General features: G+C 38.6%; 1 protein-coding gene across 5 annotated transcripts in view; it reads left to right on the forward strand.

Moving 5' to 3' along the window:
- The window catches only part of PRKACB (protein kinase cAMP-activated catalytic subunit beta), a 76322-nt gene that overhangs the window by 36446 nt on the left and 27402 nt on the right, over positions 1–12474 (forward strand). Inside the window, exon 2 of one of the 5 annotated variants that reach the window (XM_075098016.1) lies at positions 731–822. The exons of 2 other annotated variants lie outside the window; for them this stretch is intronic. In XM_075098016.1, coding sequence (XP_074954117.1) covers positions 731–822 — 92 coding nt within the window. Of the gene's footprint in view, positions 1–536; positions 823–4186; positions 4356–12474 lie in introns of those variants that run through there. 2 more of the 5 variants (XM_075098014.1, XM_075098018.1) reach the window with 2 other exon arrangements.

Raw genomic sequence — 12474 nt, forward strand, 5'->3', positions numbered from 1 at the left:
TTTATATGTACATTAGAGTTCAACTTCTTCAGTCTGATTTTCCTCAAAGGAGGAAAAGAATACTTCTCCCCTCAATAATAAAACAATAGTTTCTCCAGCAATTTTTGCAAGCAACCTCCTTGCTTAGAAAGGCGTTCAGCTGAAAACAAGAGGTTATTACTGAATAGATTACAGCTGGTTATGTTTGCTGTGATGATGGTAGTACTCCATCTTAACAACAGGGGAAGGACTGCAGAATAGTCACTTTTCTTTTTCCACACATGGTTGTGGTTTTAAAAAAAAATGATCTGCCTTCTGATCTGTACTTCTGAACAGGTTCTTTGTAGTATTTTAACTCAAAACGTATATTTAAATACAAAATGTGATGCATTAGGAAGCTGTGAAAACACAGGCTAGAGCAAGTATTGCATATTTTTTAATAAAAAACACTTTCTGATTGACATGGAAAGAGACTTTGAGCCGTATAAACCAATACATGATAGAGCTTTTCTTAACAGGAAGTAGAAGAGAGTAGTGGTTAGAACACGCTGCATACAGGAAGCTTGACACATGCATAGCTCTAAGTGGCTCTGGGTTGTCCAGCTCTTTTCAGCTATTTTCTCTTTTGCTTTTGTAAAAATCACCAGTGTGTATAGATGGCAGCTCAGAAGGAGGTACCTTGTAACCAGTGCACAGGGACAGCCACAGCGCTGCAGAGACTGGAAGGTTTTGCTAATCGCCTTTTCCATAGGCATTCAAAGAACGGTGCGCATGAACAGAGAGCGGCTCTGGAAAATGAGAGCCAACATTGCTCTGAACTTGCTGTCCTATGGGACAAATCAAGTAAGTAGGGGGTTTGTTTGTTTTATGGATATTCGCTCTTCAGTGTGCCCAGCAAGTGAAGAACTTGCATATTTGTAATCGAATACAAACACTGATCTGTGATTCGTTCTGGGGGCAATTTTACAATTCATTACCTAAAGGTATTAATTTGAAGAACAGCGTGTTGCGTCAGGCAGGGGGAGGTGGGGGCTGGTTCCTGGACCGGTGGCCAGCAGGAGAATTTATCCCCTTGTACCTTCTTTCCTCTTAAAGCGCAGATCACTTGTTTTGGCAAGCCCCCACCCCAATTTTTACTTCTAAATTGCTTCATTTATTTTCAAATTAAATCAGCTAGTTCAGCAGAAATAGAAAACTCATTAAAGATTGTAATGTTTAAACTTTGGAATAGGCAGGCATTGCTGCACAGATTAAACTTCTAATTATAGTGCTTTTTATCGTTCATTTTATTTTAAGGGATGTATACATCAGAACGTGCTCTATAGTGGTAAACAATACAAAATTGTGTTTGGTTTTAACTATTCAGTATTAATTTAGTGTGGGAATTTCTTAATTAGTGAACAGTTTATAATGTATGGATTAAAACTTTTCATGATTGCATTTTGGGTAATGAAAGTGAGAGATTTCAAAAAATAACACAATCTAAGTAAACTGACATTTGATTTTCTTTTTTTTTTTTGTCTTTTAAAGCCATGCATTATTTTGCAAACCCGTTATTGTCTCTGTGGCTAAATACTCAGTTTAAAATATTATAATATGGTAATTGATGATAATTTTGTTCCGGATTTCAGATTCATTGATGGATTTGAGCTAACACAATTATTTCAGCTGAAAACAGGCCTTATTGGAAATGCTTAGCGTCACAGTGTTGCCATGAAGAAAATCAATGTTTATACATCTCCCTGCTTGCAATTTAAAATATTACATGAGTAGGGAGTGAATCCGTTCTCAGAGGATAAGCAGTAAACATGGAAACAAAAAGGTGTTAATGCATTGACCTAAAATAGATTAAATCTAGGTCTCCCAAATGAGATGGGAAAGGATCGACTGGTTTTGCTGGGAAGATAAATGATGAAAGCGCATAAATTCTGAGCTTCCACTTCTCCAAAATATTTTCAGCTTGGTAAGAATAGCCACATACTTGTGTTTATGTAGAAGCTCTTTTTTATGTAAATAGCTATTTGAAAAAGTAACACTGAAGCTTTTTTGTTTATATAACATGAAGAAAAAAAATTGTATTGACCTACTGGCACTTACGAATTGTGACCTGTTTATATAGAAGTCTCTACTATTTTTTTCCCCTCTATTTAAGGCAGGCTTCCTCACATGACATGCTTGATGAGGAAACGGACTGTCGTGTCTCTTGATGATAAACATGGTGAAAATGGCTGTTCCGCAGATGCTATTTTAAGTCATAATTAAGCACAGTGGTTGCATGCAATTTTTCTGAGCCAAAGTTACTGAGCTGGTAGCTGAATGGTGGTTGATTATGTAGCTTTGGTTTTGGGGTGAAATTCTGAATCTTTATCCTGAACCTTTACTCTCTATTTGTAGATTATTTGTCAAAAATGAAAATACTGTAGTTATACATGGACTAAGTCAACATTTCAAGATTCTTATTTCACTACCACTGTAGCTGAAGGAGGGATAGAGAAGATAAGGAATACAGTGGACAGAGTCTCTGCCTACTACTCAGTCTTAATTATATTTTTAGAAAAATATATAATCTGTGAAAACTCTTTGTGAAAAATGAAAGAGAAACAGTTTTGTTTGGTTTTGGTTTTTTGGTTTGGTTTGGTTTTATATCTGAGAATTCAATGTCCTAGAATTGCATTGGGTCACTGTTTTAGAAACATAGTGGTGTTTGTCTTGTAGGGACGTTTCAATATTTTCAACTACTCTGCCCATATCACTGCAACTTACGGATTGTTGGTGTAAGGTTTTAGGCGAGGCTCCATAGCAGACAGTTACTGTGTGCTCTTGAAATTCCAGGCAAAAGCAGTCTTTAAATCCTGAAGAAAGTTTGGAAAGTGACTTTCAGAATTTTTTTTTGGTTTAGGTTTGAGGTAGAAATAATTTGAAAAGGAAGTTAAGATATTTATACCTTCTGCTGTAATGAAATACTGTAAAAAGTCTGTCTCTATGCATGTCCTTTTACAGGCAGTTACTGCTGAAGGGTTCCCGAAGGGGAAGGAGCTGCCCCTTATTGGGTGGACTTTGTGTTTGTGTTGTCAGTTGTCTAGTGTTGTGGGTTTGAGTAATTTGCCAAGTGGTCTATGGCTTTAGGGGTTTTGCAGTGGTTAATTTTGAAATTTAACATTTTTGCTTCATTGTTTTGATATGTAAACCATATAATCTTTCCGAAGTGCGTTGGATTCTTGGTTGATGCATGAAATGAATGTGTTTTGTAAAATCCTCAGAATCCAGCAGGGCAGAGGTGGCTCAGGACACCGCAGGCCTTGGAATATGTTTTAAAAAGCTGACTGAGTGCACATGTGGTTGTACAGCCTGAACCGGTAACCAGGTCAGTTGTGCTGCGCAGCCAAAGGTGGAAGGGATGTGATGGTAGTCATCAGAATGGTGTATTTCATCCTTAGTTTAGACTCTGACCACTTGCAACTATATGGAACCCACATTTTGATCTTTGTTTTGTTTTCATAGTTACTCTTTGAAAGATTAAAATGGGAAAGGAAAGGAGAACGAGGCTGCTTGGTTTTAATGTAGAGGGACTAAGATCAGTATGAGTCTTTTATTCTTGAAATGATACAAATATTTTCCAAATCTGTGTGTAATAAGAGAACACATTAGCAACTTGGGTAACTGAAATCATCAGGAGAGTCACCACTGTTTCATCTTTCTGTCATCTTCATAGTCTCTAAATTGCAAATGGATGGGTGATGAATAGTCAAAGGAATATTATTTGGGCTCTAACTGATTCAAAGTAGTATCGGTATACTTCCAAATACCATGGAATGTCTTACAGAGATTTAGCTGAATAATCACTAGATTTGTATATGTGTAGAGAAAGATGCACGTGAGATATGAAATAATGTACAGAGTACATTGTGTGAATTGATTAAAGCTTTAGAATAAGTACTAGTTGGGTACAAGTCAACAGATAATTCTGGTCTAAGGTTGCCATGGAAACAGCCAGTGCTTGATATAATTGAGAACATCTTAAAACCTCCTGGTGTTTGCACGCTTTTTTTCCCCCCTGCCATTTTGAGTTGCTTTAGACATGAATAGGTAGCATTGGTCAGAACAGAAGTAGTTAATGAGCAAAACCAGATATCCGTGTCCTGAATATTGATTTTGGTTTACTACTGGTATCTTGTGCTTCATAGTTTTTTTTGCATCGCAAGGAGATTGTAAGGAAGAGCAGCTCTCTGGATTCTGTGTGCTCTCTCTTTCCAGTTAGTGTGTAAGTGTGTTTAGAGATTGAAGCACTGATTTTGTAGAGATTAACATACTTCATCAACTGTTGGATTATTATTGGGAGCAATATGTTTCTGAAAACTAGCTTTTCAGCATGAATGGTAAGTCTTTTCTATTACCTTTGACACTATTTTTTTGTTCCGTCTTCACAATCAGGAAAAATCTACCAGGCTTCCTTTCCTCGTCTGCATAGCTGCATCGACTACTGATCTCTTTGTTTTTGTAATCGACTCAGTGTGGGTTTCTATTCAAAATTGCTAGTCTTAAAATTTGCAGTTCTTATTAAGCATTTTGCTTTGCATAACTGGTATTTAGTATTTGAAATCCTATTTTAAAGCTTTCTTTTAGAAATAACTGTTCCACATCATGAAATAAGGCAACAGAATCTGATTTGGGAAGTTTTATAATTGAATGATGTATATGTCAGTTCACTTAATTTTCTGTTCCACTCATAAATGATTTTATCTGAATTGATATAAATAGAGAGGCCTTCTGAAATTATTATAATCACCACCTAAAAATTCTGAACCGGTTTTTACTGTGTTTCATCTATTCTTCTATGGTTTTTATTCTTTCTAAATGATGGGATAGCAGAATAGTTGAGGTCATTCATGGAAGTAGGGGAGGGGAGTCTTGTCTGAAATGAGAGATTATAATAAACCTTGTAAACTTAGCGGGCAGGTATTTGCTTTCCAAAACCACTGTGACTACTTGTTATAACGTAGTTTGAATTTAATGGAATTATGAAGTACTTTATTCTTACTTGGAATATTATTGACAGTTGTATCTAATTATATAAATTCTGTACATTTATTTCCTTAGAAACAGATATCCTTTGAAAACTGTTCGCAAAAAGCCCAAATATATTAGTTTCTGAAATGATGCCTTTTTGTTTCAAGCAGATCGTCTGGAGCTTTGGAAAATGACTTAAGAGGGTTAGAGATTGCTTGACAAGAAAAAACAGTTAATCATGTATACGGGGTTTGTGTGTGCCTGTGCGTGTGGTTCTGCTTTATCCTGCAAATTTAAAGGACTATTTTTATGAAGGTTTCACTTTTGTACATGGCATGAGATAAAGAGTGGGAGGAGTCATCCCACTGCCTTATCTAATATCAGCTTATATATACTTATACAAATGTGTTGAGGTCATCTTCTCTGAAATGAAAAGCGTGGCTGTCGTTTCCTCGGTATGCAAAGCACGACAAGGTTCAGATGTCAAAACCGGTATAGATATAGGACAAGGTTTCAGAACTCGTACATATATTATGGAGATTTATGTTACGGCATCATGGCTGTTGAAGTAAACCAAAATGCGGGCTGTCCCTGAAAGAGGTGGCCCACCTCCCCGGGTGCTCCCCGCAGCCCTGCGGGGATGCTGGCAGGCGGGAGCCCGGCGGGGAGCTGGGTGGCATCGGAGGCTTGCGGCCGGCCCGCGCCTCTGCCGCGGGGACGTGGCAGCAGCCCGACCTCCCCGCCGACACCTGCCCTTGCTCAGCCTCTCTGAAAAGTCAGGGTGAAACTACAGCCTCGCTGCACTTCCTCGGCGACACGCGGGCGCCTTCGTCTACTGATGGAGAGGTCTCTCGTTGGGTCGGGAAGTGGCTGCTTTTCACCAGTTGCCAGGCTGGGTCTTCCATCACCTTTTCCTCTGTTTCTCAAACAGTGAGGTTGTAGCTTCCACAGGAATTAAGGTTTCTGGAAATCAGCTCTATGAATTTTTAATTTTGCTGCTTGTGTGGTGGAGTTTTTGTTTTCATTTGGTTTTGGTTGGGTTTTTTTGGTATTCTGTTATGATTGAGTCATTTTAAGGGAATAAATTTCTTACAAACTAGGTGAAAAAGAGGTTATAGGTGTCTTGATTTTGTTTTGCTGGTTTTCTTGGGGGGGTTTCATCGCGGGGTGGGGTGGTTGTTTTGTTTTCTTTTCCCTTGGGCTTTATTCTGCAGTTTGCATCTGTAGATTTCATTCATCTTGTCATGCAGGCTCCTGGTTTCATTAAAAATAGAAATAAATAGCTGCAACTTTTACTAAGTGTCGGTTCCCAGTCAAAAGGATCTATAAATCAGAAGTCTAAATTTGACAAGGGAAAGGTGACTCTTTCCTCCACCACCAACTGAGGATTAGATTAAGCCTTTGCTGTAAACATTTCCTCATTTAAACCACTTCTGCTTTTCAGTGCACCTTTGTGGTTGTCTTCACTGCAGCAGTGTTACATTACACCCTGCCAGTGGACAAAATCAGATGTTCTCCTTGTGAAAGATTGCCAAGATGCAAGTGAAACCTTGATGGAAAAAGTGATATATTTTCTTAAATTGCAAGTAAAATTGGCTGCCTCTTGGTTTTTTTTTTTCTTCTTCTAGGAGAGCTCTAGTTATATGATTTTTTTTTCTTTTTTTTTTCTGGAAAGATGTGAAAGAAGGAAAAACCATTTATCTATTTCTTTGCTTTAGGGTTTTGTTTTGAACAGCAGAACATTCTAAGTCTGGAAGGCCAAGTAACTTCGGTAGCCCCAGCTCCCAGGTCTGAAAGGTGCTACTCTGCTACATCTTCTGTTTCGCTAGGAATAGGCTTAATACTCCCAAGTATCACCAAGTGCCTGATGGGGCTAGCACTTTCAGATACTGCAAATAGAGGTAACTGCTGATACAGAAATTTACACTCATAAGACAGTAGTTACCAAATGGGTGCGGAGGCAGATGGAGCCGTATGAAGAGAGAGTATGAGCAATGCTGGTAGACTCTGCTGAATTATCGTCCACCTTTGTGTGCACAGGAGTGCTTCAGGAGTGAGGGTGAAGGGGGGTAGTGTCAATATCTCAGTTATGTGGATTGGGACCATCTTTTAAGGACAAGGGACAACAAGCAGCAAGTAATTATTCCCACTGCTGAAAAGCCTACAGAAAATGGAAGGATGCCATGGAATGTCCAGGTGCCAGAACTATACATCTTCCTGTATGCATCTCATGGGACCAGAGGTTTCTTCCTTTCAGAAATTCCCCTGCGGCAGCAGACTAGGGTTATTTCTTAGGTGTTGACGTGGGTTCATGTTTTGTTCTGATTCTTGTACAAAATATTTGAAAAAAGAAAAGGCAATACAAGATTTGCTGCATTGACGTAGTTCTTAAAATGCATCCATACAGTGAACAGTCCCCCAGGGTGCTTGGTTTGGCATATAGGCAAAAAATTACTTTAAAAAAATATAGGGTTTTTCTTCCACAGGAAAGGGTGTTTGGTATGTTGTAATCTTGCATCTCCTGAACTGTGACTTACTCTAATCCCTGTTGTTACATTTCTTACGTATATTTTGTTACCAGAAAGATTTTCTTCTGTCCTTGGGTTTTAGTTTAGGTCTCAAATTGTTTATATAATTATTTGTTGCTGGTTCCTCTAAGAGGGCTGGTACTGCTCTTGCAGGCCAAAGTTCGCAACACAAGTTTCCAGCTTTAATTATTGAGGTTCTTAGGGGCAGTTTTGTAACTAGAATAATGGTTTTGGTGTTTTCCTTTATTCATTCTAGTTGCTGACAGATACTCCAGCCCATTAAGAATTCACGTGATTTAGTTTTTTCCACTTAAATTTTTTTGCAGGGTTTGCAGCTCAATTCTGTACAGGTTTTATGCCTGCCTTTTATCCAAATAAACACTGACTTGAACCAGTTTCTCTCTGAAGTCCTATTCTTTATCAGAATGGATAGTAAACACTTTTACCTACTTTTTGCCTGCCCTAATACTGAGGCAAAAAAAAACTTGTTGTTCACTTGATGTGTTGAGTTGTGAAATGTGTTTATTTACATAAGACTTCCTTATTCAGGAAGTCAGTCTCTCTGCTATTTAAGGTTATAAATGAACTTCTCCTGCTTGGCTAGTTACTGTAGGCAACCCTTTCCTGTAAATATTGAAAGTGTGTTCTGCGGGAGATGTGTCAGTGTAGCGATGTGTCAGAATCTCACATCTTGCAAAGATATGAAGAGCTGTTTTGCTGATTTACCCTGACAGCTGTGAAGATGTGTCTTACTGATCCCAGTGCATGTATATGAGAATTTGTGTAGTTTTGTTAATGCAAAGGGTGGGACACAGTACCTTAGCGGGAAGCGGACTTAGATGTGAGTGCAGTTAATCCAAGACTGGTGTATCTACTACTGTTTTGATGCCTTGTGTGAAATATTTGAAGAAAGAAGCAGCAACACAAGAGTTGCTCTTTTGAAGCAACTTGTAAAATGGATCCATACAGTGAGTGGCCCCTGCAGTTGTTTAGTTTGGAGTATAAGGAAGAAATTAGTTTAGTAAAACTTGGGTTACTTCCGAAGTAGAGTATTGGTGCATGAGTGTACCTAGTCTTGTGAGAGGCATTGCCTGCTTGCAGGGAATTTATTAGCCAATATGCAGATTAAATCAACTACCTGCAGATTGATGCTTGCTGTTTCTAATAACCTAACCACAAAACCTAGTCTCAGCAAGAGCTGCCCAGTAATATGTTATCCGCTTTAGTCACTGAACTCTTTCAAAGAGGGAAGGTGGGGCAGTAATATGGACGGGAATGTTGGTGCCAGCTGGTTAGCTGTATCTTAATAGTGCAGAGGGGTGGGTGGCTGAACTAGAGGCAAACTGCAGCAGGTGCTGTAAACATTTGGCTTGGTATGTGGTTTTGGCTGTAAGAGGAAAATCTGATTATTTTGTATATGTGTATTTAACTACCAGAATTTGCTAAAATACCTTTACTCAAGAATGTGATACATTTACAAGATATTTTATAGTAGCGCCCTAGCAAATTTTGTTCCTGGAACTCATTCTTAAAATGCAGTTATCCCCCCCCCCCCCTCCCGGTAACCATGGAAATACATGCACTGCAGAAACAAGAGGTGTTTGAATTTCCACAATTTTCACACAGTTTTCAGTTGTCTTTGTGAAGTAATACCTGTTACATTTTACACAGGAAGGCAGTCTTTTACGCTATAGGTCCTGTGGTAGTTGCAACATTTAAGATTACTTGCTGGATAAAGTTCGGCTACAACTACAGAGGGTGGTGCTGCATAGGTGAAGCTTAATTCCTAATTGCTCACAAAGCACATCACCGTATGATGAGTATTTTAGGTGTTAAGATTTCTTCACATAACCTTTTCTGTATTAACTAATTTTATATGTAAGGAAGGTTAAGTACTGCATTTGAAAGTAATTGTATTAAACTTACAATTTTGAAATTTTAAGTTAATTCTATTAACTTACCTAATACAATAATTGAAAATTAATAACTTAAAATGGGAATTATTTCTCAGAAGCCTTTTCAACAGTCCAATGCTGTGCTTTCGTGGTCACGTTACACTAGCACAAACTGGCGCTCCTTCAGAGAAGGAACAGTTCTCCTGCCCCACTTGTATGCCCATTCCACCCCACTTCTCCCTTCCCTCACCCCAGGAGAAGCATTCATGTGATGGAAAGAACTGGGAGCTGCTTGTGGATTAAAATTAGCTTCCCTTGTCCTCCCCTGCCTTCTGTAGATTACTCTTTAATCTGGCCTAATTCCCTGACCTGGCTTGGCAGTCAGCCACGAGGGTGCTTTTGCTCTTTCAAGGAAGGTCATGATAGAGAGGCAGGACTGGGGTATTTTGTATTTAAACCAGCCCTTACTGAACGCTGAATTGCAGCCAAACGAGCCAAACTGCAATTTCTTGGACTTTCAAGCCTCAAAGCATGTAGATTGTTGCAAGAGAGGAAGCAGATTTACAAATGGGTCGTCTGCGGCGGTCTGGAATAATTCCCTCCAATGAACAACACTTCAAGGGCAGGAAGAGGGTATGAGAGAAACTCCTTTTCTTAGGCCAAAGCTTAGTTTTAACATATCCCAGAACTAACTGGATGCCGCTTCTAAGTGGTCACTTTAGAGAAATGGAACAAAAAAAAATCAACTCTAATCAATCAGCAAAGGGTTGCAAATAACACTTTAATTTGAAAGGAGACCTTGGGCAAGAGAGAGAGGTCTCTGAAGGACCAAAAGACCCAAAGGGATGGAACAGCTCTTGCCCAGCAGGACTCTGCAGGAGACTTTAGGTCATGTCCTGTGCTCAGAGATTCAGATGAAGCTATTCTGCTTGTGTGCATTGAGGGAGTCTTGCATATAATCAATAATTTAGAAATTGAGTAATGGTTTTGGTAGTTTGTTTGGGGTCTTTTTGCAGAGAGGAAGAGAGGCTTTTGGAGTAAGTTGAAAATGTGTGTGTCTTGGGGGAGGAGTCACTTTTTTAAATGAAGTATATTAATTTATAAATTTTTATATGCATTGGGTCTAGATTCTTGTTTAGATTAAGAAAGCAGCGGTTTCATCTCATCTATATTTTTTTGGTGGAAAATGATTGAATTGGGGCATACATCCGTGTACGACTCTGCTGAGCGGAGCTAGTACAAGACTTGATTGTGTTTGTGACTGAATAAATTTATTGATTTCCAATATATATTTGGGGTTCTTTTTTAAAAAAATTTGAGGGATTCCCATTTTAAGTGACTTGGTGTTAGTTGTGTTTTGGACCTGTGTCCCCAGAGGGGCCTCTGTTGTGTTGTACTTCTGGCTTTAGTTGGGTTCCCTGCCTCTGTTTGGACTAGTACTTTATGATTTAAGAGAAAAAGAATAAGGGGAAAAGACTGAAAATTGGTTTTGGAAGTAAAATTGGTTTTATTACCTTTAATAAAAATAGAAGAAGGAAGAAGAGAGTCAGTCTGACTGTGGCAGTTGTGTGCAGTAGAGTATCTACTGCTCAAAATTAGACAAAGATAGGTATTACCTCTGATAGCTGAAAACTGGCGTCTGTTTTGATTTGTCTGAATCTGTCACATCCCTTATGCAGGCTGTTGCTGTCTAGCCAGCCAAGAGGAGAGGTGAAATTAAGTAAGACTTCAGCTTTGTGTAATTCACAGCTTAAAGCTATAACCTGTAGCTCTGAAAATTAAGAAAGCAACAAAGAAAATCTGGGCTCTTTGTAGAGCTCCTAACTGTTGCAAATTTGCTTCTATAAGACTGACAGAATACTGTCTAGCTCAAGACTTCAAAATCATGGATGGGATTAAAATAAGATTTTTGCCTGCATTCCAGATTTTGAGTTGTAATGGATGAGAACAATTTGTATTTTACAGTTGCTGCACATTGTAAATTAATTACTGAATGTGCTCCCCCCAAAATCAGATTCTAGTGCTCTCTTGTAGTCTTTAGGCACTGCAGCTCTAATTGCTCTTAATTTGCTGTTTATCCTGTTCCTCTGCCTTTTTCTCTGTGGTTTTTCCATGCCCTTCTCTTGTCCACTTCTTACCAGTCCTTCCCAGTATTCCACAGAACTGTTTTCAGTGTGCTGTTAGGTTAATTACTAGTACTTCCATTTTAGTAGCAAACTTGTATGCAGTTAATAATTCTCACATGATCCTTTATTTACTAAGAAGTTTTAGGTTTAGTGTTCCAGCAAATGAGCTCTTTCAGAACTGCTCTGTGTATTTTGGGGTGATTTTTTAACTGAAGGTTCTTACCCATTGCAGCTGGGTAAGTTAGCTTGCTCTGCAGCACCAGTATTTAACATAATTAATGTTTAAACAGAAATATAAGATCAAAACCTTGCCCTCTAAGTAAAAAAAAAAAAAAAAAGGGATGAGATATTAAATTGATGTGGAGTTTATTAGTGTAGCCATTGTGACTTTGCATCCCTTGGAGCAGAAACAAGACAAAGTTCTCCGTGGTTGGTTTTTCGCAAGGGAACCAGTGTGTCCCAGCGCAATGTTAAGGCAAGACTGACTTGCCCTGTACGAGGCTCATATCACGTTGGACTTTTTTTTTCCCCACAGTTTTCATATTCTGAGAAAAAAATGTTTTGTTCTTGTTGACGGTCTGTTTCAATGATACCATTTCAGTTTGTTTTTAAGAGTTTCCCAGCTATTAAAATGCCAACTGGTGCTCACGCTACTTCCTTTGAGTGTATGAACACTCAGTTGTGTTTATTTTCAAAGACGTGCCAGGGTAGCAAAATCTTGCTGTAAGACTTGTGATATTTTTCCTGCTAATTGAGAGACAAATTTAAAGATATTTAAGACAAGAGGTTAATGGTGTAAGAGTGGGACTTAGAACTTGAATCCTACGCCCCTCACTTGCTTCTGAAATGTGGTACTATAACCACAGGATTCACTGAGGCATCTATATCGTCTCAATAATGTTTAAGGCTATAAATATTGTTTTTATAAAAATGAAATAT

This window comes from Phalacrocorax aristotelis, chromosome 6 (assembly GCF_949628215.1).
Source record: "Phalacrocorax aristotelis chromosome 6, bGulAri2.1, whole genome shotgun sequence".
NCBI classification, from domain to species: Eukaryota; Metazoa; Chordata; class Aves; order Suliformes; family Phalacrocoracidae; genus Phalacrocorax; species Phalacrocorax aristotelis.